Consider the following 25,619-nt stretch of genomic DNA (forward strand, 5'->3'; position numbering starts at 1 on the left):
CTGATCGCTGTGGCCAGGACTTCCAAAACTATGTTGAATAAGAATGGCGAGAGTGGACATCCTTGTCTTGTTCCTGATCCTAGTGGAGATGCTTTCAGTTTTTCACCATTGAGTATGATGCTTGCTGTGGGTTTGTCATATATGGCCTTTATTATGTTGAGGTAGGTTCCCTCTATGCCCATTTTCCGGAGAGTTTTTATCATAAATGGGTGTTGAATTTTTTCAAAAGCTTTTTCTGCATCTATTGAGATGATCATATGGTTTTTATCCCTTAATTGGTTAATGTGGTGTATCACATTGATTAATTTGCGTATATTGAAGAATTCTTGCATCCCTGGGATAAATCCCACTTGATCATGGGGTATGATCCTTTTATTGTGCTGTTGGATTCTGTTTGCTAGCATTTTGTTCAGGATTTTTGCACTTATGTTCATCAGTGATATTGGCCTGTAGTTTTCTTTTGTTGTGATATCTTTCTCTGGTTTTGGTGTCAGGGTGACGGTGGCTTCGTAGAATGAATTTGGGAGTGTTTCTCCCTCTGCAATATTTTGGAAGAGTTTGAGAAGGATCGGTGTTAGCCCTTCTCTATATGTTTGACAGAATTGGCCTGTGAAGCCATCTGGTCCTGGACTTTTGTTTGTTGGAAGATTTTAAATCACAGTTTCAATTTCATTACTTGTGATAGGTCTGTTTATATTTTCTAATTCTTCCTGGTTCAGTCTTGGAAAATTGTACCTTTCCAAGAATTTGTCCATTTCTTCGTGGTTGTCCATTTGATTGGCATATCATTGTTTGTAGTAGTCTCTTATAATTCTTTGTATTTCTGCAGTGTTAGTTGTGATTTCTCCTTTTTCATTTCCAATTTTATTGATTTGTGTCCTCTTCCTTTTTTTCTTGATGAGTCTGGCTAAGGGTTTATCAATTTTGTTTATCTTCTCAAAGAACCAGCTTTAGTTTTATTGATCTTTGCTATTGTTTTCTTTGTTTCTATTTCATTTATTTCTGCTCTGCTCTTTATGATTTCTTTCCTTCTGCTAACTTTCAGTTGTGTTTGTTCTTCTTTCTCTAGTTCCTTTAGGCGTAAGGTTAGATTTATTTGAGATTTTTCTTGTTTCTTGAGGTAGGCCTGTATAGCTATAAACTTCCCTCTTAGAACTGCTTTTGCTGCATCCCATAGGTTTTGGATCATCGTGTTTTCATTGTCATTTGTCTCCAGGTATTTTTTGATTTGCTCTTTGATTTCTTCAGTGATCTCTTGGTTACTTAGTAACGTATTGTTTAGCCTCCATGTGTTTGTGTTTTTTATGTTTTTTTCCTGTAATTGATTTCTAATCTCATAGCATTGTGGTCAGAAAAGATGCTTGATACAATTTCAATTTTCTTAAATTTTCCAAGGCTTGATTTGTGACCCAAGATGTGATCTATCCTGGAGAATGTTCCATGTGCACTTGAGAAGAAAGTGTATTCTGCCACTTTTGGGTGGAATGTTCTATAAATATCAATTAGACCTATCTGGTCTCTTGTGTCATTTAAAGCTTGTGTTTCCTTATTTATTTTCTGTTTGGATGATCTGTCCACTGGTGTAAATGGGGTGTCAAAGTCCCCTATTATTATTGTGTTACTGTCGATTTCCCCTTTTATGGCTGTTAGCATTTGCCTTATGTATTGAGGTGCTCCTATGTTGGGTGCATAAACATTTATAATTGTTATATCTTCTTCTTGGATTGATCCTTTGATCATTATGTAGTGTCCCTCCTTATCTCTTGTAACAGTCTTTATTTTAAAGTCTATTTTATCTGATACAAGTATTGTTACTCCAGCTTTCTTTTGATTTCCATTTGCATGGAATATCTTATTCCATCCCTTCACTTGCAGTCTGTATGTGTCCCTGAAGTGGTCTGATGTGGGTCTCTTGTAGACAGCATATAGATGGTTCTTGTTTTTGTATCCATTCAGCCAGTCTCAGTCTTTTGGTTGGGGCAATTAATCCATTTACATTCAAGGTTATTATTGATATGTATGTTCCTATTACCATTTTCTTAATTGTTTTGGGTTTGTTTTTGTGGGTCTTTTTCTTGTCTTGTGTTTCCCGCTTAAAGAAGTTTCTTTAGCATTTGTTGTAAAGCTGGTTTCATGGTGCTGAATTCTCTTAGCTTTTGCTTGTCTGAAAAGCTTTTGACTTCTCCATCGAATCTGAATGAGATCTTTGCTGGGTAGAGTAATCTTGATTGTAGGTTTTTCTCTTTCACCACTTTATGTACATCCTGCTACTCCCTACTGGCCTGCAGAGTTTCTGCTGAAAAATCAGCTGATAACCTTATGGGGATTCCTTTGTATGTTATGGTTGGTTTTTCCCTTGCTGTTTTTAATATTTTTTCTTTTAATTTTTGTTAGTTTGATTAATATGTGTCTTGGTGTGTTTTTCCTAGGGTTTATCCTGTATGGGATACTCTGTGCTTCCTGGACTTGGGTGACTATTTCCTTTCCCATGTTAGGGAAGTTTTCAACTATAATCTCTTCAAGTGTTTTCTCAGGCTCTTTCTTTTCCTCTTCTTCTTCTGGGACCCCTATAATTCGAATGTTGGTGCATTTTGTGTTGTCCCAGAAGTCTCTGAGATTGTCTTCAATTGTTTTCATTCTTTCTTTATTCTGCTCCTCAGCAATTATTTCCACTATTTTGTTTTCCAGCTCACTTATTCGTTCTTCTGCCTCAGTTATTCTGTTATCGATTCCTTCTAGTGTATTTTTCATTTCAGTTATTACATTGTTCATCTCTGTTTATTCTTTAGTTCTTCTAGATCTTTGTTAAACATTTCTTGTATTTTCTCAATCTGTGCCTCCATTTCTATTTCTGAAATTCTGGATCATCTTTACTATCATTACTGTGAATTCTTTTTCAGGTAGATTGCCCATTTCCTCTTCATTTATTTGGTCTTGTAGGTTTTTGCTTTGCTCCTTCATCTGTGACATATTTTTTGGCCATCTCATTTTTTTTTTTTATGAGTGGGATTGTGTTCATCTCTTACTGGTTGTTTGGCCTGAGGCTTCCAACACTGGGCTTTGTAGGCTACTGTGTAGAGCTGGATCTTGGTGCTGAGATGAGAAACTCTGTGGGACCTCACTCGGATGAATATTCCCTGGGGTCTGAGGTTCTCTGTTAGTCCAGTGGTTCGGACTCAGCGCTCCCACTGCAGGAGCTTTGGCCCACCCATGGGCTCATGAACCAAGATCCTGTAAGCTGCCTGGGGCAGCAAAAAAAAAAAAAAAACCACAGTAACAAAGTAAAAAATTAGATTAGGAAACTAACAGATATGTTAGGAATATAAAAATAAAAATATAGATGAATCAACAACCAGAAGGTACAACAGTACCACAATAGTAAAAAAGAAGAGGGGGGGGAAAAAAGGCTGGAAAAGGCCTTGGCTGTGGAGGGCAGGGTCTAAGCAAGGGTGAGGTTTGGGTGGTGGGCGGGGCCAATGCTCAGGACCACTGACAGGGCTGGAAAAGGCCCTGGGGGCTGTGGGGGGGTGGGGCTTAGGCTCAAGGAACAGAAGGGGCCCAGGCGTGCCCCCCACACCTGCTCTCAGAGGGCAGGGGACCTCACCTGGGAGCCCAGCAGGCTTTCTGGGCTCAAACGCCCTCTGCTCCTCTCCCGCTCCTCCCAGAGGGCCCTTCCCACCTGCCTCTCCTGAACTCCCCAGCCTCCCTCCTATGCCCCTAAGGACCCACATGGCCTGGAGCGGGGTTTGGAGGGCAGGGGGTCGGCCTGGGAGCTCAGCATGCTCCCTGTGCCCGAGTGGGTGCGGCAATCGCCCTCTGCTCCTCCGGTCTGGGATGGCCCCTCCCACCTGCCTCTCCTGATCTCCCCAGCCTCCCTCCTATGCCCCTAAGGATCCACGTGGACTGGAGCGGGGTTTGGAGGGCAGGGAGTCAGCCTGGGAGCTCAGCATGCTCCCTGTGCCTGAGTGGGTGGGGCAAACCCCCTCTGCTCCTCCAGTCTGGGGTGGCCCCTCCCACCTGCCTCTCCTGATCTCCCCGGCCTCAGGGTCGCTGATCCTGTCTGGCCTCCACTTCACCTCCCTGTTCAGTCCCCCTACATCCTGCCGGTTCACTTTGGGGTTCCTCCCGTCTCCTTGGGCGTCAGAGTCCCCTACCAGTGGCCGGTAGGTGCCATAGTTGTGGGGAAACGCTAACTCTGCATCTTCCCACGCTGCCATCTTGACTCCGCCTCCATGTTTATTTATTAGTAGAAAATATCCATGCAAGAGAAATTATACATGAGTTTATACTTAAAAGAATAGATTTTTTTCTAGTGTCAAACTATAAGTTGGTAACGGATATAGTTAAGGAATTTAACTAGTGATCTTTAACTCCAAAGTAAATGTTAATTTTCAAGCTTTTCAAATAAGTCATGAAAATTACCTAAATCTTAAATTGAATTTAGATTTTAAATTTAAAAATGCTGTTATGAAATGTAAACTTCACAAGTCCCATGTTTATGCTTGTTATCTACTATTGTTTATGCTTGTTATCTACTATACGTATACCCATTTGTAGCATCAAATATTTTCAATAGCTTACCAGTTTTTGTATATAATATTATAATATCGGCATGTCTATTTAATCAATCACCCTGCAGCACTTGAGGGTGATTCTCATTTACCCAGAGACTGCTCATTATTCTGTGTAATTCTGAATACAATTTCACTACCCATGCAGAAACCAATGCAAGAAGTGTAGAAGGCATTACACTTGTGATGGGAATAACAGATAAATTTCAAATTTTAGGTTGTAAAAAAAATGTCTAAAATGTTTACTGGGCATTAGGTCAATTTTTAAGAATGAAAGAGGTGTGAAAAAATGTAAGGGAATGTCTTAAAAAGTTAATCCAAAGGAATGTCTAAAACACATTAGCACCTCAGAATAAATCTTGACCAATAAATCTCGACCTAGGTAGTCCAACAAATCTTTCAGAGTTTAATAGCAAAGATATTAGGTAGGCTGTTTATATTTTGTTTTGGGAAAGCACTTATGGAACACAGAAAGATTGTTCATATTTTGGAAGAGGCAACAGAGTGTGTAAGATCACAGATGCTATCACAGGTCCACTAGAGGTACTGTCATTCTTTGCTTTTATAATGAACTACAACTTGTTTGCTAACTGAACACTTCAGTGATTATTCTGCAACTAACCCACTCAGAAAGGCAAGAATACTCTTTACTTGGATGCTTTAGATGTCAAGAAATTAAAAGGGCACTTCTGCTGTTAAAAAAAGAAAAAAAAAAGTCCTTCCTGGTGCCACTTCTTGGCTCTGTAAGTCTGAATTTATTTTAGATTCTAAAAACGAAAATTTTCATCATAGCTATGCTCATCCAAGTCTATTCCACCATCAACAAAATAAGCAAAACTTTTTACTTTTTTAAAGCCTAGTTGTCAGCTGCACAGTTGCCTTTTCTGAATTTTTTTTTAACCATCTCAGACTTTTAGAGCACTACTGGTCTACCTCCATGACTTTAAATGTGACTTATGTGACCTATGTTTCAGGACAGAATTGTGTTTCCTCTTCTTTGGAACCTTGTTTCTCATGACCTGGGGACTTGTTACAAGAACAGAAACTCAGGCCCCATCCCAGATGGGCAGAATCAGAATCTGCATTTTAAAAAGATCCCCAGGTGAATCACATGCACAGTAAGGTCCAAGAAACACTGCTCTAAAAGACAGCAGATGCTTGGCTGTGCATTAATTTTCATAAAGAATTCCCTTTCTTTTACTCAGGGAAAACTTCCACTTTCAAAAGTAAATTTTCCCTTAAAAATATCAGTTTATGAAAGGAAACAGTTACAGTTCTCTTTTTATATATTACAACTTCCTGATGCATCAGATTTTGGGGTGAGGAAAGGTCATTTTGAGTCATTGGTTTTCAAAGGGTTGTCCCCCTACCAAGAGCATTAACATCGTCTGAGAACTTGAATCCGATTCTGTGTTTTGACACCCAATCTGTGTTCTTAAAAGCTGTCCAGGTGATTATAGTGCACACTCAAATTTGAGACTGTTTGGCAAACTTTAATGTTCATAGAGTCACCTGGGAAGTTTGTCAAACAGTGGGTTCCCGGATCCCTGGCTAGATCTATTGGATCAGAATCTCTGAACAGTGAAACCGGGAAATATGCATCTTAAATTAGACCCCATGTAATTCTGATGCAGGTGATGAGGGAACTGCATTAAATACCAAGATTTAGAGCAGTGGTTCTCAGACTTTGCTGCACATGAGAGTCATTTGGAAAACTGAGTCCTGAGGCCAAGGTCACACTCCACACCAATTAAGTCAGAAATTCTGGAGGTGGGACCCAGGCAACAGCACTATTTTATACAAATGATTTTAATGTGCACCCGAGTTTGAGAAACAGAGCTCTTAGAAAGCATTAGGAAAGAATGATAGCAGGTGGCAGTGTAGCATGGTGAAAAGGGCAAGTTACTACATCTGTCTAAGTATCATTTTTTTGGCTGTATAGTGGGGAACTACCTAAAGATTACAAAATAAATGCAAAGACCCTTGTAGTTTCCATTCCTTTTATTAAGTGCATCCATTATGATGACCTTCCTTTGGTTTATATGCAAGACAAGTTCTTTCCAGGCTTGAGGAAAAAAAAAAAAAAAAAGAATATCAGCACTTGTAAGTTGTCCTACAACAAATACTCTTCCTACTTACAGTATGTTTTCTTGAAGGTAAAAAATGACTTGAGGCTGTTTGACTTGCTTAGCAGTTATGTTATGAAAGGTCATCCACACTTTTCTCTCTCGTTTCACCCACCTGCTTAGATCATGTTGCCAAAAAACTAGGAGAAAAACATGTACGGAGATTTCCACCTATGGGTGTTTTTGATTGCGTTTTTAGCAGTTACTCAGTTTCCACCGGTCTTTTTGAAAAACTAGATATAGTTTTACCAGGAAAGATCTGCCACCTGATGGTTCAATGTGGTAATAGCAGGCTGTGTAGTGGCTTCAGAGAGAAAAATGGTCTTCATGAAGTTCAATATAATACAGAGACCAGAGTCACGGTACAGCTGCCTGCAAAGACAGATGCTTTAGTAAGCTTCTAATGTGTCTTACCTTGGCATTTTCTCTCTTTATAAAAAAAAGAAAACTCATTTTCTAACCAAATAACTGATTACTAATATCTCTTTAAAAAGGAAAACCTGGTATCTTTTCTGAGCAAGTAAATTTGTATGAAAGTTCTTCTTTACTGACGTATACCACAAAATGATCATTTGATGTGTAAAGTGGTCAAGACAGTCATGGGTCTAGGAAACTGGTATTTCTAATATTCTCGTCACCATTAAAATTCTTTTTAATTGAAATGCAAAGGAGATTCATTTGAAGTCCATCTAAGACATACTGTTTGTCTGCACTAAATCATATCTGTTCAGCTAATTTCATCTTTCAGAATAGCTTAAAAGACAGTAAAGAAGCCAGTACTGATTTTAATTCCATTCCAACAGTTTAAGAAAATGTCCATAAAGCTAATCCTGTGTAAATAAGTCTCCCACCCCTTGCTAATACCTGCATACTCAATCAGTCTCTTCTTTCCTCAGAATGGGCAGCCGCATCCATGTCTACCCAAATGGATCCCTGTTTGTTGGATCAGTAACAGAAAAAGACGGTGGGGACTACTTGTGTGTGGCAAGAAACAAGATGGGGGACGATCTGACCCTGATGCACGTCAGCCTAAGACGGAAACCTGCCAAAATTGACCACAAGCAACATTTTAAAAAGCAAGTGTTTCACGGGAAAGACTTCCAAGTCGATTGCATGGCTTCCGGCTCACCAGTGCCCGAGATATCCTGGAGTCTGCCTGATGGGACGATGATAAATAACGCCATGCAGGCCGACGACAGTGGCCCCAGCGCCAGGAGGGTCACCCTCTTCGACAACGGAACCTTATACTTCAACAGAGTTGGGATGGCAGAGGAAGGAGATTACACGTGCCATGCCCAGAACACTCTAGGGAAGGATGAAATGAAAGTCCACCTAACAGTCATAACAGCCGCCCCACGGATCCGGCAGGGTTACAAGACCAACACGAGAGTCAAGGCTGGAGACACAGCCGTCCTTGACTGTGAGGTCACTGGGGAACCCAAGCCAAAAATATTTTGGTTGCTGCCTTCCAATGACATGATTTCATTCTCTAAGGACAGGTACACATTTCATGCCAATGGGTCTTTGTCCGTCAACAGAGTGAAACTGCTCGATTCTGGAGAGTACGTATGTGTGGCACGAAATCCCAGTGGGGATGACACCAAAATGTACAAACTGGACGTTGTCTCCAAACCTCCATTAATCAATGGTCTGTATACAGATAAAACCATCATTAAAGCCACGGCAGTGAGGCATTCCAAAAAACACTTTGACTGCAGAGCCAAAGGGACGCCATCGCCTCAAATCATGTGGATCATGCCAGACAATATTTTCCTCACAGTTCCATACTACGGAAGCAGAATCACAGTGCATAAAAATGGAACCTTGGAAATCAGGAACGTGAGGCTTTCAGATGCGGCCAATTTTACCTGTGTGGCCCGGAATGAAGGAGGAGAGAGTGTGCTGGTGGTACAGTTAGAAGTACTGGAAATGCTGAGAAGACCGACGTTCAGAAATCCACTTAATGAAAAAATCGTTGCCCAGCTTGGAAAGTCCACAGCATTGAATTGCTCTGTTGATGGAAACCCACCACCTGAAATAATCTGGATTTTACCAAATGGCACACAGTTGTTTCCCAGTGGACCAAAAAATTCTCAGTATCTAATAGCAAGTAACGGCTCTTTTATCATTTCTAAAATGACTCGGGACGACGCAGGAAAATATCGGTGCGCAGCAAGAAATAAAGTTGGCTATATTGAGAAATTAATTGTATTAGAAATTGGCCAAAAGCCAGTGATTGTCACTTATGCACGAGGAACAGTTTACAGTATCAGTGGAGACACTCTGTCGTTGCGCTGTGTCTCTGATGGAAGCCCTAAGCCACGTATCAAATGGACTGTGCCAAGTGGTTATGTAATAGACAGGCCTCAGACCAGTGGAAAATACATACTGCATGAAAACGGCACCTTAGTCATCAAAGAGGCAACAGCTTATGACAGAGGAAGCTACGTTTGTAAGGCTCAAAACAGTATTGGCCACGCACTGATTACTATTCCAGTAATGGTTGTGGCCTACCCTCCCCGAATTACAAATCGCCTACCCAGGAGCGTCCTCACAAGGACAGGCGTGGCCGTTCAGCTCCACTGTGTGGCCCTGGGAGTCCCCAAGCCAGAAATCACATGGGAGATGCCTGACCACGCCCTGTTCTCAGGGGCACACAAAGGGAGGACACATGGAATTCAACGTGGAATTCAACGTTTTCACCCACAAGGTACCCTAGTCATTCAGAATCCTCAAACCTCAGATTCTGGGATATACAGATGCACAGCAAAGAATCCACTTGGAAGTGATTATGCAACAACTTACATCCAGGTAATCTGACAGAAAATAAAACTACCTGAACAAAGTCAACATCTGGACAGAATTTACTTTTTGGAAGAAGAAGTTTAATCAAAGGCAGCCATAGGCATGTAAATGAATTTGAATACACTTACAATATTAAATTTATAATAGACATGCAAAAAAAAAAGGACTTGTAAATAAATGCATTATGAACTGATACTGATTTTTTTTATAATGGATCTCAAAACAAACTTTTAACTTAAGGCACTTTTATTTTGCCAACAAATAACAATGAACATTAAGAAAATGATCGACCATAAAATAACAAGTGGCTAATGTACCTGAATTCATTAAAGAATGGACTTTTTTTTTTTTTTCTTTCATTACCATTTGCCTAGTGTCCACCTTCTATTAATCAATGTTACAAGCATGGCGCTGAGGACAGACACAACGGAAAAGATTAAATTTGCGGTCGATGTAAATTTGCCATCCTGATGTATAAATACTGTGGTCAGTTTATAAATATTTTACTAAAACCCACAGAAAATAAGCGCTGAACTGTTTTATGATTCACCATTTTGTGCACACTGAAAATTTTCATTGATGGGGAATACAAAAAAAGGTTTTAATAACCATTTAAAAATAAATGCAGGCTGAATTTCCACTTGTAAAAAAGCAACTTAACACCTGCACATCATAAAACGTGAAAAGGGGGTTGATTACATCTATCCCAAATAAAGCCATTAAAAAGTTTTTAAAATACACTGAAACTTCTTTATAACTTCAAAATCTAGCTCAGGCACCCCTGGCCTGGAACTATTTGTTTATTAGGAACACTTTCTTAGGAGGAATCAATCATTGCTCTATGAGCATTTATTCTATAAGGTGATTGATAATCCTTTGTGACAGGGAAATGTTCGGGAAAATCTAGACCAAATACATATAATGGAGTTTCACTGTAGTTAAAATTTGATCAACCCTATACAAAATGTTGCTTTTTGTAATTCACTGAATTTATTTATATTACATGCTTAATTCAACCTGAATTAATTTAAGGGACAATATGATTCAGCTTTTCTAACTAACTATAGAGGCTAGGATTTTCCAGTGTAATTTCTCCAGCATCTATTCAATTATTTGCCTATTATTTAAGAAGACTTATAGGAGACTTAATAAATGAAAAAGAAAGAAAATGCCATAGGTCTTGCTCAGATATCTCAGCACACAAAACCGAGAACTACATTTGCCCCTGTCAATCAATCAGTTGAGACAGATGATGGGGGGGACTCACTTCATCGTGTTTTAATCACACCAACTTTCAGCTTGCCCCACCTAAAGAGGTGACCTGATTCCTACGTTCTTTCTTTGACGTTGGTATCCTGTGGCCACAAGCGGTCAAGGGATACTCGTTCTAACAGTGATCTCATTCTACTTCTGGACCAAGAGGAATTAAAAAAAAGAGGACAAATGTAACCCTATTAGGAAGAAGCCTACTGTGTAAACAGGTGTATCTAAGAGCTTCTTATGTCCAACTCCATTCTATTTCAAAGTCTTCTTTAAGGGAAACTGGGGTCTCCATCTTATCCTAAGATAATTTCCTCTTTGTCTCACCAAGCAAATTACCAGGTTCTGCCGAAGGACAGGGCTTTCCTTTGTGATCATTTCAAGACAAATCAATGCATATTCTAAAAAAGAAAAAGAAAACTCTCAGGAGAGAGGATTAAGTGGGAGGACATATGATAAGAATAGAATTGAAAATTCCAGTTTCTCTCTGTATAGGACACAGGGGAAAACCAGTTCTAGGTTTTTCCTCAACTCTCTGTAGAATCGTCGAATTATAGGGCCTTACCATATCTTAGCTTTCCCACCTAAAAAAAAAAAAAAGGAGACGACAACAACAAAAAGCTATGCCCCACAGCTTTCAAGTGCAAAATGATTAATAAATTAATTTCACTAACTTCTGCAAAATATAAAGTGCATACAAATGCTATGCAATTATAACACTCATTCTTGAAACAGTCTTACTTCTGTTTGCAATATTGAGCTACAAATATATATGGTTCAAACTGAAAAGTGGCATTTTAAACACCAGTAATTCTTGAGAAGAAGTAAAACAACAATCAGGACAGAACATGACCGGTACTCACTAGGCACGACATTCACATTTCAGTTGTTTTGCCAAGGCAGTCATTATATGACAGATTACTTTGAAGAAAAAATAACTTCATGAACTCTAAGTATGACTCTCAAGAGGGAAAAAAACAAAAAACAAAAAAAAACCCTGATATACAAAACCAGCTGAAATGTCAAGATTCATCTTCTGAAAGCAGATAGAACATGTTAATTTAGTGAAAAGAATGGTCTTTAATGTTTTGGCAAAGTCTTTTCCAGCCCAGAGTAAACACGAAATGAGCGGGCTGGAGCGAAATCGTTTCACAGTGTACAAAGCAGTTCACATGGATGCTGCCACAGCAAAGTAAGCGGACATGTATTTGAGGTCATTTGCATGAGTCAAACTTTGCAATGAGTAACTCACCTGGGAAGATATAAATTATTTATATAATGATTTGCAAAGGAAATGATCTACTAAAGTTGTACCAGCTACATTTAAAAAAAGTAGTTCTACATGGTTTGCTCATTATAGACAAATCTATTCACAGTATGCGCGACTACGTTACAGGTAAATTCATATGGCAAAAGAAAATGAATTAACACAGAACATGGGAAAATATCCCCCACATGTTTTAAAATGCCCTGCAATTTTCACATTCAAAATTTTATGCATCTAAATCTAAAAAAATATTATATGGAATACTCTTAAGTTACACAAACTGATAATAATTTACTGTATTTTTTTACTCTAATAGGAGCAAATTACCACATACTTGAACAAAGTTAAAATAGTTACTATTTCTTTATAATAAATTTGATGTATAATTTACTTTACTTGTGCTTTTTGCACCAATTTATAAATACAGTATATGCAATACACAACCAAGACAGACACCAACATTAATATTTAAATTCAAAATAGCAAATACTTACCATACAAAATAAACAGCAAATACATCTCTTATGAAAACCAGAGCCCCCCTGGACTTGGGGGCCAGATTCTCTGGAAACCATGTCAAGTTTGAGCACTGTGGAATCTCAGGCCAGCTGCGAGATTTTTTTCTCAAGTTGGCATAAGGTTCAGGAGAACCAAAACTGGACAGAGTCATTTTTGCCAAATCTGGCAAGTAATTGGAACAATTCCACTGTGGTTCATTCCGGCCTTTAGAATTTACATGTTGTACCTTCACAAAGACTCTGGTCAATGATCTCGCCACTGAAAACAAATTTAGTAGTACAGCTACTTCTAACAGGCTTCCACATACCTTAGGGTGGCTCTCACAGAAGCCTTGGGTTAAGTTCTTGGTCTAAGAAGTTTAAGTACTAAGCAACAATCTGTTTCAGCACCTTTTGACCACAACAGAAGCAAAGAAAAATCCTACATAAATAAGAACAAAGTTCATAAAGTGCTTAAGAAATTACAAACATTTCAAATTAGAGTGATGCAAATAAATGTCCATCTCGCCACCAAAGGTGAATGCAGAATAAATGGGTTGCTCTCCTGTCAAGATCTGACATGCCTTTCAAATCAGTAGTTTGGTCCGGCACAGTTTGCAAAAAAACCCCCATAAAACAAAAAAAAAAAAACCCAAAAAACAAAAAAACCAAACTTCATCATTAATGAATACATAAATATTTTAAATCCACCATAATCCATTCTTTCTATAACTACGAGATTCAATAAAAGCACCAATTTCAAAAGGTCTGCTACCAAACTCTTCCTGGAGTTAGGCCCACATGATCCACATTTTTAAACCTACTTTCAAATTGAATGAAACAAAACCAAACCACACCTTTTCCTTTACTTTTTGTTTAAACACCTTTGTATGAAATATAGCGTAAAATATAGGAAAACGCCAAAGAAATGAAAGAACAAAGGGACATTTCTAAAGATGACTAATGCATTAAATGTGATTTTCTATTTTTCAGTGCAAACGAAAAACTTCATGTCTTTGTTCTCTTGCAGACTCAGAAGTGTGAAGCGTGCCCGTAGGGAGTCACTCCTTGCTGTGGCTGGTTACCTAATGAGAAAAAGAAACTCCAATAAAATTGCAGATGCAAAATGATGCCACAGATCGATGGCACGCTCTTGTCACTGTTCCTCTATTCCTGAGGCTGATACTGAAAGCAGACTGACTGGTCAGGCAGTATAACACTAGCCCAGACACCTGTGCGGCCCAGGTCTTAATACCACTGCTGAATTCATTCCGCAGAGGGGCCGCCTCTACGTCAGGGTCCCACAACGGCCAGCAAGAGGCCTTGGGATGAGGGTCATTGGCCCGTCAAAAGTCTGTATCCCTGAGCTAAGAAACATCTCAATACTAACATAAAAAAGGACTGTAAGTATCATAGAACATGAAAAGTTCTGGAAACTTTATAAAAGCACATCAGAGATTCTACTTTAACACTGACGTTATAATAGGTGAGAGAGAAGTAGCTTGAAAGGGGCAATTTTCTGCAAATGGCCATGGATACATCAGAGAGAACCGTGCAAGAGTGTATGCATGGGAGAGACAGGCTGTGTGTGTGTGACGCGAGTGTGTGCCTGTGCACATGTGTCTATGTGCACATGTGTCTATATGCACATCTGGACAGATAAAGAACAGTGAGTAGGTTCAAAAAAATGACACAGGCTTAGAAATAGCTACTGCTTGCACAACTCTGGTGGGACTATTCAAATCCGAAGGCCCCATTCACACGGATTATGGCATAAATGCAGCCGGCTGGAGCTGTGCAGTGGGCAGCTCAGCTTAGTTGCCCTTATTCAACAAAGGAGGCCGGCATCACTGCTCATGTCAGGCATCAGAATATATGTTGTGGTTAAGAGGTGGGCTCTGGAAGGAGATAGTCTGAGTTTTAGTCCCAGCTGCTAGCCGAGTAACCTTGGGCAAATGAGAAAATGTCCCTGTTCTTTAGTTGCTTCCTCGTCTGTAATACGGGAATAGCAATGATACCTTGTCACATGAGGTGGTTTAGGAATCAAGTGAATTAATACATGTAAAGTCATGGGTCCAAGAAAGTGCTCCAGAAATGACGGCAAAACCCTCCCCCCAAAAAAAAACAAAAACAAAAACTGCATTCTGTGAGCCCTTGGAAATAGGAACCAAGAGTATGCTCCCCAGATAGGTGCTACTCCATAAAAATCGTAGGTACATACCTCCAATCACTAGAAAAAAAAATTAAAATATAACATGTTGTCTCCACCTTTATTAAAATTATATTCTCTCTTTAGCCGTGCAAAAATGTGAACTCTGGGGGCTTCCCTGGTGGCACAGTGGTTAAGAATCCACCTGCCAATGCAGGGGACACGGGTTCGAGCCCCGGTCCGGGAAGATCCCACATGCCGCGGAGCAACTAAGCCCGTGCATCACAACTACTGAGCCTGCGCGCCTAGAGCCCGCGAGCCACAACGAAGAGTAGCCCCCGCTCGCCGCAGCTAGGGAAAGCCCACGTGCAGCAGTGAAGACCCAGTGCAGCCAAAAATAAATAAATAAATAAATTAAAAAAAAAAAGTGAACTCTGGAGCTGATGAAACACAGTGAAATTTTAACCACACATGTGTTTAATAGACCACACCGATGGAACAGTTGTTGGAAAAGACTGACATGATTTAACTGAGGGAAATATTTTTAAAGGAAAACAACAACAACAGACCTTGGTTATGCCCTCGGAGAGACACAGGGTCTAGGACAGGTGCCCCCTCTGCCCAGGGAAGCACACGGGCAGCAGCCAGCCAGGACATTAAGACTAGAGCCAAGCTGCCCCTCTCAGTCATCAGCTGGCCCTCTTCCCTACAATATCCCACCAGAGCCACACCACTCACTGCCTTCAGAACTCGCTGCTCGTCGCTCTGTACCTCAGAAGCACAGAATCGAGAAATCGCTAGTCTCCCTGCTCGCTGTATGGATGAAAAACTGCATGATCCAGATAATGGTGATAGAGCCGGCAGCAGAATTTAGGTCTCCTGACTTCCAGGCCAATATTCTTTGTATCACAGGGGCCTCGCTCCCATTTCTAGAAGACTTGCCCATCCCGTGACTCCAGCACAGGGCGACTGGATTCACGGGAGCCGGCTGCTGGCACCGGGATGAGGTCTGATGGAATGGTTGGCGGCATGCGCCCTAGAAAGGTAGCACGCCGGCACAGCAGCAAGATGAACCGGGGAGAAACGCTGTCCTGCGACGCCGCCTGCCGCGTTATGGGTCTTGATTTCTCTTAGTCGCTATCAAGAAGGGCAGGGGGGTGCCGTGGTAAGAGCGGTCATGGCCCTAGTGACCAGGGGATAGGTCTGGTGCTGGCCTCTCCGTATCTGAGTCTTGGGGGTGGGGCGGGCACCTCCTCCATCGTACACTGGAGGGTATCAGCCCAGAGTTGCTCTCTGGGACATCTAGCTTTATAAGAAAAGCACCTGCCGTTCCACAGGGACCCCAGCTGGAAAGAAACATTCCCAGATTCAAAGAGAAGCAACAGGAAAACATCCTCGCTGAACTCAAGGAAAAGACTGGGGCTTTTCCGGAAAAGAAGCATTCAAACCATCACGAACAAAATGAGAAGGGCCTGGACTAAAACGCACACGAAAACGGCACCAAGGAAGACAGTGTGCTGGCCGTTTTTGAGGAACTGCCACCTGTGTTTTGCTCACTGGCTTGTTTTTCACGTCCCGGGAGCCATCTGTTCCGGACGGAGGGTACTTACTGGAAAGCTGCTTCTGGAGCTGCCGCACCAGAGCGGCCGTCTGCTGCTGTTGCTGCGTCTGCTGCAAGCCTTGCCTGGGAAACTGTAACCCAGAGAAAGGAGGGAAATCAGCGCTCAGCACAGACGAGAGCAGGTCTGCAGCACGCTTTGAAGCCCTGCGCAGGACCACGCCCAGTGCGCGGACACGGACCTTCAGCCAAGCCTGGTGGACACCTGGGCATTACCTGAAAGTGCCCCATCCATTCCAAAACCCGTCTCCGGGTGGTGACCTAGCCTTTGCTGGGAGAGCCCTGAGGAAGGAGCCCAGCCATGCCCAGTGGTTCACATACCCTTGTTACCTCAGCCTTCACCAGCTGGCTAGTTGGTATCACCATGTTACAAACCATTTGCATCAGCAAACTGAAAGCTGTCTGGTGGGAGGATTGGGTCAAGCACCACAGGCCTGGCCTTGGGCGAATGGAGACAAGAGTGTGGTGAGGAGGGCAGGGGCCTGGACTCATCTGGGACTGTGCCCTCCTGCCTGACGGAGGATGAAGGTCGGGCGGGGGCGAGCCCGGTGAGGCACCGAGGACCACACGTTAAGGAGGTGCTGGCTTCCAGGGTCGTACACGTGCCGGCATAATATGAGGGCCCGAGGGCCCTGGTTCTAGCCATTAAGTTGATACAAGAAATCGAGATCGTTATTCCAAGGAGGGGAAAAAGAACCTATTTGGCGGAAACAAAATTACCTTTGATTAAAATCATTCATAGTGCTGATTCACTTTTTTCCTTGACCTTCAAATTTCAGACTGTCACTCTATTCTTCCTTTTCTTTTTTCCTTTCTGTCCCTCCCCACCTTCTTTCCCCCTGGCTTATTACTGTCGTAGCAAAGGATGTGTTCTGATGCAAGGATATCTTAATCAGATACACATCGGAATGAATTAACTTACCTCCATAGGCCCATCCCCTACCCACCTGGGTATGGAGTGCCAGCCCCCTGGCCTCCCGGCCTCTAGTGAGGGCAGGGCACTCCCAAGATTGCAGGACAGGAGCAGAGTGAAGTCGGGAGGGAGCAGAGTAAGGTTTTGGGGTTTTTTGTTTTTTTTTTTTTGCCAATTTCCTTCCTACTGGGTCTGTGCTGGTGGAACGATTCTCACCCTGGGATGGCCATGGCGCCTGTCAGTGGCCCTCTCTGTTTCTTTCCTTCTTGCCCCTCTGGGACCTGGGGGTAGTAACTGCTTCCAGCCCCGGCTGTTTCATCATCCTTAGTGTCCTTTAACCCTGCCCATACCTCTATAAATAGTCTTCTTTTACAAACTCAATTACCCAATATGAGTGCAATATCTGTTTCCTACTCAGAGCTTGCCAATATGGCTGAAAATAGCCCAGGACCGTAGGTAGGGTTGCTAGATTTAGCAAATGAAAATACAGAATGTCCTTAAATGTGAATTTCAGATAAACGATAAATAATTTTTTGGTTCTAAGTACGTCCCAAATATTGCATAGGACAAATACTGCATTTAGTATAAGTATGTCCCATGCAATATTTGGGACATAATTCTACTAAAGAGTTAATCATTGTTCACCTGCAACTCAAACTAATTGGGAGTCCTGTCTTTTATTTGGCAATCCTAAATTAGAAGGCATTCCCGGGTTAATTCTTTTAAAACCGAGTATTTGGCATGACCACTGGCTCAACTATTTCTCTCCCACTAGACTATGGGTGACTGCAGGATAGACTTGGGCTTATTCCCTTATGTAGCCCTAGTATCCAGCTTGCCAGGCACATAGTAGGTGCTCAATAAAAATGAACAGAATGACTAATTCTAAAGTGCCTTCAATTTCCAAATAACAAGGAAGGTACACTTCCACCAAAGTTACTATTTTCTCTGATACAAAGCAGGAAAATAGCACTTTTCCATTTTTTTTTTTTCCTATTGCCCAACTCAAGAGGAAAAAAGAGAACAAAAACTCATCTTTCATTGATGTGGAAATGTTAGTAAAATAAGAAGAGCTTTCTTTTCTATTCAGGGGTTTCCACACTTATTTGGAAATATCACCCTATTTTTTTTTTTTTTTTAACATCTTTATTGGAGTATAATTGCTTTACAATGGTGTATTAGTCTCTGCTTTATAACAAAGTTAATCAGCTATACATATACATATATCCCCATATCTCCCCCTCTTGCGTCTCCCTCCCACCCCTCTAGGCGGTCACAAAGCACCGAGCTGATCTCCCTGTGCTATGCGGCTGCTTCCCACTAGCTATCTATTTTACGTTTGGTAGTGTATATATATAAGTCCATGCCACTCTCTCACTTCGTCTCAGCTTACCCTTCCCCCTCCCCGTGTCCTCAAGTCCATTCTCTACGTCTGTGTCTTTATTCCTGTCCTGCCCCTAGGTTCTTCAGAACCATTTTTTTTCTTTCTTTCTTTCTTTTTTTTAGATTCCATGTATATGTGTTAGCATACGGTATTTGTTTTTCTCTTTCTGACTTACTTCACTCTGTATGACAGACTCTGGGTCCATCCACCTCATTACAAATAACTCAGTTTCGTTTCTTTTCATGGCTGAGTAATATTCCATTGTATATACGTGCCACATCTTCTTTATCCATTCATCTGTCAGTGGACACTTAGGTTGCTTCCATGTCCTGGCTATTGTAAATAGAGCAGCAATGAACATTTTGGTACATGACTCTTTTTGAATTATGGTTTTCTCAGGGTATATGCCCAGGAGTGGGATTGCTGGGTTGTACGGTAGTTCTATTTTTAGTTTTTTAAGGAACCTCCATACTGTTCTCCATAGTGGCCGTATCAATTTACATTCCAACCAACAGTGCAGGAGGGTTCCTTTTTCACCATACCCTCTCCAGCATTTATTGTTTGGAGATTTTTTGATGATGGCCATTCTGACTGGTGTGAGGTGATACCTCATTGTAGTTTTGATTTGCATTTCTCTAATGATTAGTGATGTTGAGCATTCTTTCATGGGTTTGGTGGCAATCTGTATGGAAATATCACCCTACTTATTTAACAAAACCTAATATGGTGCTAGGTACTAGGCAGTGTTCTAGACATTATAAGTATACATTAGCCCATTTAATCCTGATGTGGTAAGACCTATCCTAAGTCTCTCATCTGAAGTCCTTGGGGCAGATGTGTTTTGGAATTCAGTACCTATCTGACTTAACTATGAAACATTCATAATACACAGACTAATCAAGGTCTACAAAGTACTCCATAATCAAACATACTAATTTCTGCAGGAAAATACACAAATAGTCCGATCAGGTAAAATAAATGAAAAGTGCTTCAAGTCCATTCAGGTGAGCTTTTCCTACCAAAGGAATTCAGGCCAGGTTTGCCTGTTCAGTGAAATTTCAAAGAAAATTTCCATTTTTAGATGTGTCTGAATTTCGGAAATAAATATAAGGGATTGTGAACATTTATTGCTGTTATTCTCACTTTCAGATGAAGAAACTGAGGCTCTGAGGGTTTCTGTCACTTGCCCATGATCCCTGTTTTAAGTATTGGGGCTGGAATTCAGACAGCTTTCTGGATTCAGAGCTCAATAACCATGATCCAGTGCTATCCTTAGTTAGAACTTTTAGCTTCCAAATATTAATTTATTTGAAAATAATCAGATTTTCTAAATGGTTGGCTGCAAAGACATCTAATCTTAATTTATCAGCTGATTAAAGGTACACAGTGCATAAATATTTAACATTTATTTATTCAACAAATACTTAGCTGCCTTCTTTATGTTCATTTAAAGTCTGCTTCAGAGTAATTTATAGAACAAAACACTGTAGTGATCTTGTCAGATTCCTCATTTTGAGGAGTCAAGGTAGTAACTAGGTGCCCGGGGAAGCTTGTGTGTGTGTGTGTGATGGGGGGTGGCGAGGGGAGTGATGGGTGGTCTGCTGGATGGCCTTAAGACATAATATGCCTGGGGGACCCCAAGAGTCTACTGGGGTATCTGCAAGGTCAAAACCATTTTCACAGTAATATTAAGACATTATTTACTTTTTTCACTTTCATTCTCTCGGTTGTATACAATGCAGTTTTCCAGCTGCTACACAGTGTGTGATATCACAACAAACTGAATGTCTTCTATTAACTCAGACGTCAAAGAAAGCTTCAAAAATGTAAAACAATGTCATTCTTCTAAGTTTTTATTTTGATAAATAGGCCTACTTTTCATAACAATTTTATTTCTGTTAATATGTAATGAGTGGCTAAGGAATCACAAAACCACCAGGGGAAATTCAAAGAGTCATCTTCCTAGGTTCCTCCTAGGCTGCTCCAGCACATTTGCCCCTGAATTAGAATTTCTGGGGCCAATGTGCTGGAAATCTGTATTTTTAAATGGTTCCCCCAGCTGGTCTGATGCTTGGCTAGATTCTGGAATCATCATCCCTGTTGTTGCAGTTGAAACTTTTAATTTATCAAAACAGGTCAATAAATAGGTCAATTGAGGTTTACTAGAGGCCCGAAAAACCACAATCTGTGTATGTTGAATCTTCCCTGCTTAAGTGCGATAAATGAAGAGGGAACGATTTTTCTGGACTCTCTCCATACAGGAGATGGTCCCAGTTTCTCTTACCCCTGTACCTTTGCAGATGTTAATCCCTCCTCCTGAAACACCCTTCCTTCTCCTTAACCCTACCCTACCCACTCCTAAAACTCTTACTCCTCCTTCAAAGATCAGCTCAAGCACTCAGTGACTCCCTCAGGCATTTGAAGAGTGAATCACTGCACCCTCAGCACTGTGTAGATGCCTTTATTATGAAATATGGTATAACAGGACAATTGCCTCTCTCTCTCTCTAGGGTTCTGGGTTTTGGGCTTCTCGGAGGCAGGAGCTGTCCTGGGCTTCAGCTGCAAGCGCAAAACACAGAGCTCAGCAACGCCAGTCACACACCAGCCAAGGTGGCACAGTCACTCTCCAGCAAACCATTCTCTGCTGAACTGAAAAAGTCATTTAAAAATGTATTTGATGTATTTTGACCAGTCCCTGTTGTGACAACACATTTATTCAAGAAACACTTAACTTTTCTACTCAATCATTACTAAGGTAAAACTGCATCACTAACAAATCATTTCTATTTAAATAAATGTCACTGAATCTTTTTTGTCTCAGAATAGCTGACTTACGGGGGCTCATCCTCCCAGCAGCAGAAGCAGACACTGACTAATCACCATCAGCAGCAGCAGGGCTGATTCAGTTAGTGATGGACCTTTAGCTGCCTCAGAGCTTGTGTAGACATCTCACCCTCTGAACTGTGTTTTCCTTTGCATATGGATAATGGGTGGGGTTTTTTCCTTCATTGCCATGACATCCAACAAATGAGTTATCCAAATCCAGGTACTTTTCTGGATTCCAGAGACACCAAAGTGAGTAAACACAGTCCTTGCCTCCTGCCGCTGTGTCCTGACACCTGTGACCACACTAACAGTAAGCAAAGGAACAAAGTACCAAGGCAACATTTAGTTTAAACCCGCACTGCCGATTGACAGGTTGCACAGACAGATCCGCGTTCCTCTGATGGACAGAACACAAATCTTCATCCGTATCGGCTTTAGCACAATAGACTGTAGCACTGCCCAGGCCCCTCCACTGAGGGCCTGGACAGAAGGACACGTGCTCTGGAGGCCACACTCAGAGAGACCAGCGGCTGGTAGATTTCAGAGTATTTAGTATGCATTCATTTGCAAGTTAACTAGCAACTTCAACTGAGCCTTTTTTTTTCTTTTTTCATCTGCACATAGTATTTAGTGGGGGCGGGGGGGGAATCAAAAGTATCTGGCCTGTTACCACAAATCTCCCAAGAATGTCTTCCCCAACCTCCTTCCATAAATACTACTTCTCTTTTCTCTTCAAAAAAGAAAAAAAAAATTTCCAAATTCATGCAAAGGAAGGCAACCTGGCTCAATAAAGTTCTACGGACCGAATTTCTTCCATTTGAAAAGGAGAATAAGATTTTCTGGCTAATTCTGAATTCCAGAGGCATCTTGAAAAATTTCTCAATTTCTCTGACTGTAACATATGAATTCCTTGAGGAAGATTATATGACAATTCCACCCCATCTTTGACTAAAAGTTAATGCAATTATTTAAGTAACTATTGCTGCTATTACGCAAATTTTTTAAAGTATATGTTCAATATAATATGATACTGACACAAGGATCAGTCAATTTAAAAAGCCAACTTTCTAAAGCTTTCTGTTAGCATGTTTTCCAGGTCACCCAACTAGGGCACCCTAAGTTTACGATGAAAAGCTATGACAGAGCAGGATGGTGTAAACATCATTTTCTTAAAAGCTGGAAGCAGCTTTAAAGAAAAAATCGTGACCTGCTAACATAGTTGAGTCAATTTAATCGCAACAACTCATGAGCTTTAAAAGTATTTTTCAAGTCAAGAACCATAATTTAGACCAAAGCTGGAGATGCCAAATATAATTCTCCAGCAAGGGCACCCATTCTCTTTCCAGATGCTCTTCCTTCACAGAAGATAAGTGACTTAAGTAAGCAAATGACAACTCCAGATTTAATTTGGAAGCACGGGCTTTTCTTACACTTTCTTTTTCTTCACAGAGAAGTTCTCTCTGTGTTTTTGATGACCGCTTCTGAAAAAGCACTAGCTTCTGTTCTAAGTTAGTTTTGTCACTTAGGTACACTTTTCATAGCAGTGACCAACCTGCCTATAGGGGTGTTGATGATCTCGGTCCCACAAGGCCCAGCTGCTGCTGTCAACAAGGAAACAGACTGACAAGGGACTAGTCAAAAAGCAGTGAATCAACTGCAAATGGCTTTCGAGGTCCCCTGCACTCAACCTCCTCCTCCAAAGCTTCCCAAACTTCTCATATTCCTCTTGACCTCTGTTATGCGTTAAATTATGTCCCCCCGCCCTGCAAAAGATATGTTGGCGTCCTAACTGTCAGTACCTCAGAAAGTGACTTTATTTGGAGGCAGTCTTTACAGAGGTAGTCAACTTAAAGCGAGGTCACTAGGATTAGACCTGATGACTGGTGTGCTCATAAAAAAAGGGAAATTTGGACACAAACACATATACAGGGAGAATGTCAGGAGAGGATGATGGGAAAGATCAGGTGATGTGTCTATGGGCTGAGGAGTGCCAAAGGTTGCCAGTAAACCACCAGAAGCTAGGGGAGAGGTGTGTCTCAGGGCTCTCAGAAGAAACCAGCTCTGCCGACACCCAGATCTTGGACTTCTAGCCTCCAGAACTGTGAGACCATGCATTTCTGATTGTTTAAGCCACACACTTTGTGGGACCTCGTTACGGCAGCCCTGGCAAACAAGTACAACCTCGCTAATGCTTCTACTACTTTCCTTGTGACAGCTTCCGCTGATTCTAAGCCATCTGGTGGCAGGAAGCGAGCCTGGCATGTCACCGCTGTGCTCCATGACCTTGGGCAGAGGGCCAGCCTCCGCTGTACATACTGAGTAAGCACTTGTCAACTTGTGAATGTCACCAGATAGCAGGAGGGCAAGTCATGAGGAAGGCGGTGGCTGTGTTAGCACCATCCCTTCTCCCTTGAGACTGCGTGAAGGGCAGCTGTGAATGAATCAGAGCTGGCGTCTCTTCAACAGCCGGCTCACCACCCCAGTCTCCAGCAGAGAAACAAACAGGGAAGGAAGAACACTGGCCAGTAACAAAAACTGGATCTGCTGGAGATGTTCATAATAAATATATTTATAACATCTATAATAAATCTTAGTAGAACTAATAAGAAAAGGAACAGTACCTAATGATAAAAAAGAAATATTTTTGTTAATATTGCTGAGGCTGTGTGGTATTGCTCTTCTGAAGATATACAATTAGAACTTTTTTCTTATACTTCTATTTTCTTTTATTGTGAGAATACAGAAAAAAAAAGAGCAATAGAATACATATCAAAATATCCCCAGCAGCACTATTTTTGCAACTGGAAACAATCTAAATGTTCAACAGTAGGTGGGGTGGTTAAACAAGTAATAGCAGAGCAAGACAATGGACTGACTTCACAGCTGTTCAAAATAACAAACAAGTGGACTAAAAGGATATATAAATAAGTATGCTGTAATAAAAGTATGCAAAATAAAGAAGAATTATGATAATACAAAAATCCAAGATCACTGACCATCCCTATAACTTCTAATTCTGAAATTACCTGAAATCTATTACTCTAAGTGATAAATTAGCCCATCTTAAGACTTATACAACGTACAACATGCCTGCCTTTGTACAAATAGCTGCTGCCTAGATTATAATACATTGCTCTAAATATCAAAATAAGACACTATGCTTCTCAAGGTAGCTATTTAAAAATTTCGGCTTAAAAGAAATAAAAATGCCGTAAAAAGCCTAGTGTGCATTTTCCTATCCATTAAGATTACTGTGAATGAAGGTCTTTGTTTCTCTGGAACTACTTTCCTATGAATACACTGGGAAACAATCATGAGCCTGACCTGACTGACCTGCTCAGTCTCTGGGATGGAAGTGTCTCAAGCCAGTGAGGGAAATACAACCTACTGCATTAAAACATGTCAATACTGTCTTAGAAGTCAAAACTGAATGTGCGATATATACTCGCTACACACCAAAAGTTATTAAATATTTATGAAACTATTAGAAGAGTAGAAAGATACTAAATGCTGCTTAGTTCTAGTGGAGCATGGGGTCAGCGTCTCATCTCAGTTCTGTATAAGCTGACCCTCTGCTTCCAATCGTAACGAAGAAGTTTGAAGGCAACTTCTACCCTAGTCCTGTAAATTTAACTTTGTGATAGAATCACGTTTATTTTTTTACCCTACCCAAAATAACGATTACATTTCATGATAAGGAAGAATTTCCTTAAAAAGGAAGATCAAAATGGCCAAGGCAGAGGCTTATACAATATCCTCAAGGCGTCCTATTCCAGTCCTTTTTGGGCATTCTCAGCCCTTTACCACCTAACTCTACTCTATCCCTACTAATATACTATAGCCCTGGCCATACCATTCCTTCTTTACTACAAATTGAAAAACCATCTATCTTTCAAATCCTGTCCTGGAAAGAGTCTACGTCAGTATTTTCCAAAGTGTGAGACACATGCAGTTAACACCGTTCGTCTTAGGGGTGGTACTCACTCAACTCATGTCGCTGAGCTCCCTGCAGAGTCGGTATTTATTTTTACGGATATTTCCAGTGTGTGACAAGTGATGTGACCACTACCACTGAGAGTAGGGATCAAATGCTTCTTTTTAGAAAACATTCATTTAAGGAAATAGGAAAAGAGGCAATTTAAAGACAAGTAGCAGGTAAGTAATAAAGAAGGGATATGGCACTAGCAAAAGTAAAAAGTACTG

At 41.0% G+C, this 25,619-nt stretch overlaps 2 protein-coding genes across 3 annotated transcripts in view; one reads left to right on the forward strand and one right to left on the reverse strand.

Annotated features, from left to right (window-relative positions):
• The window catches only part of IGSF10 (immunoglobulin superfamily member 10), a 42,126-nt gene extending 32,102 nt beyond the window's left edge, over positions 1-10,024 (forward strand). For both annotated transcript variants that reach the window (XM_059920103.1, XM_059920104.1), the window contains exon 8: positions 7,594-10,024. In XM_059920103.1, the coding sequence (XP_059776086.1) occupies positions 7,594-9,517 (1,924 nt within the window). In that variant the 3' untranslated portion in view covers positions 9,518-10,024. The remainder of the gene's footprint in view (positions 1-7,593) is intronic.
• Positions 10,025-13,499: 3,475 nt separating this feature from the next.
• Positions 13,500-25,619, reverse strand: part of MED12L (mediator complex subunit 12L) — a 317,527-nt gene continuing 305,407 nt past the window's right edge. Inside the window, exons 44-45 of the mRNA XM_059921863.1 lie at positions 16,286-16,367; positions 13,500-13,611 (exon numbers count right to left, since the gene is read on the reverse strand). Of these exons, the coding sequence (XP_059777846.1) occupies positions 13,559-13,611; positions 16,286-16,367 (135 nt within the window). The 3' untranslated portion in view covers positions 13,500-13,558. The remainder of the gene's footprint in view (positions 13,612-16,285; positions 16,368-25,619) is intronic.

This window comes from Balaenoptera ricei, chromosome 4 (assembly GCF_028023285.1).
Source record: "Balaenoptera ricei isolate mBalRic1 chromosome 4, mBalRic1.hap2, whole genome shotgun sequence".
In the NCBI taxonomy this organism is placed as follows: Eukaryota; Metazoa; Chordata; class Mammalia; order Artiodactyla; family Balaenopteridae; genus Balaenoptera; species Balaenoptera ricei.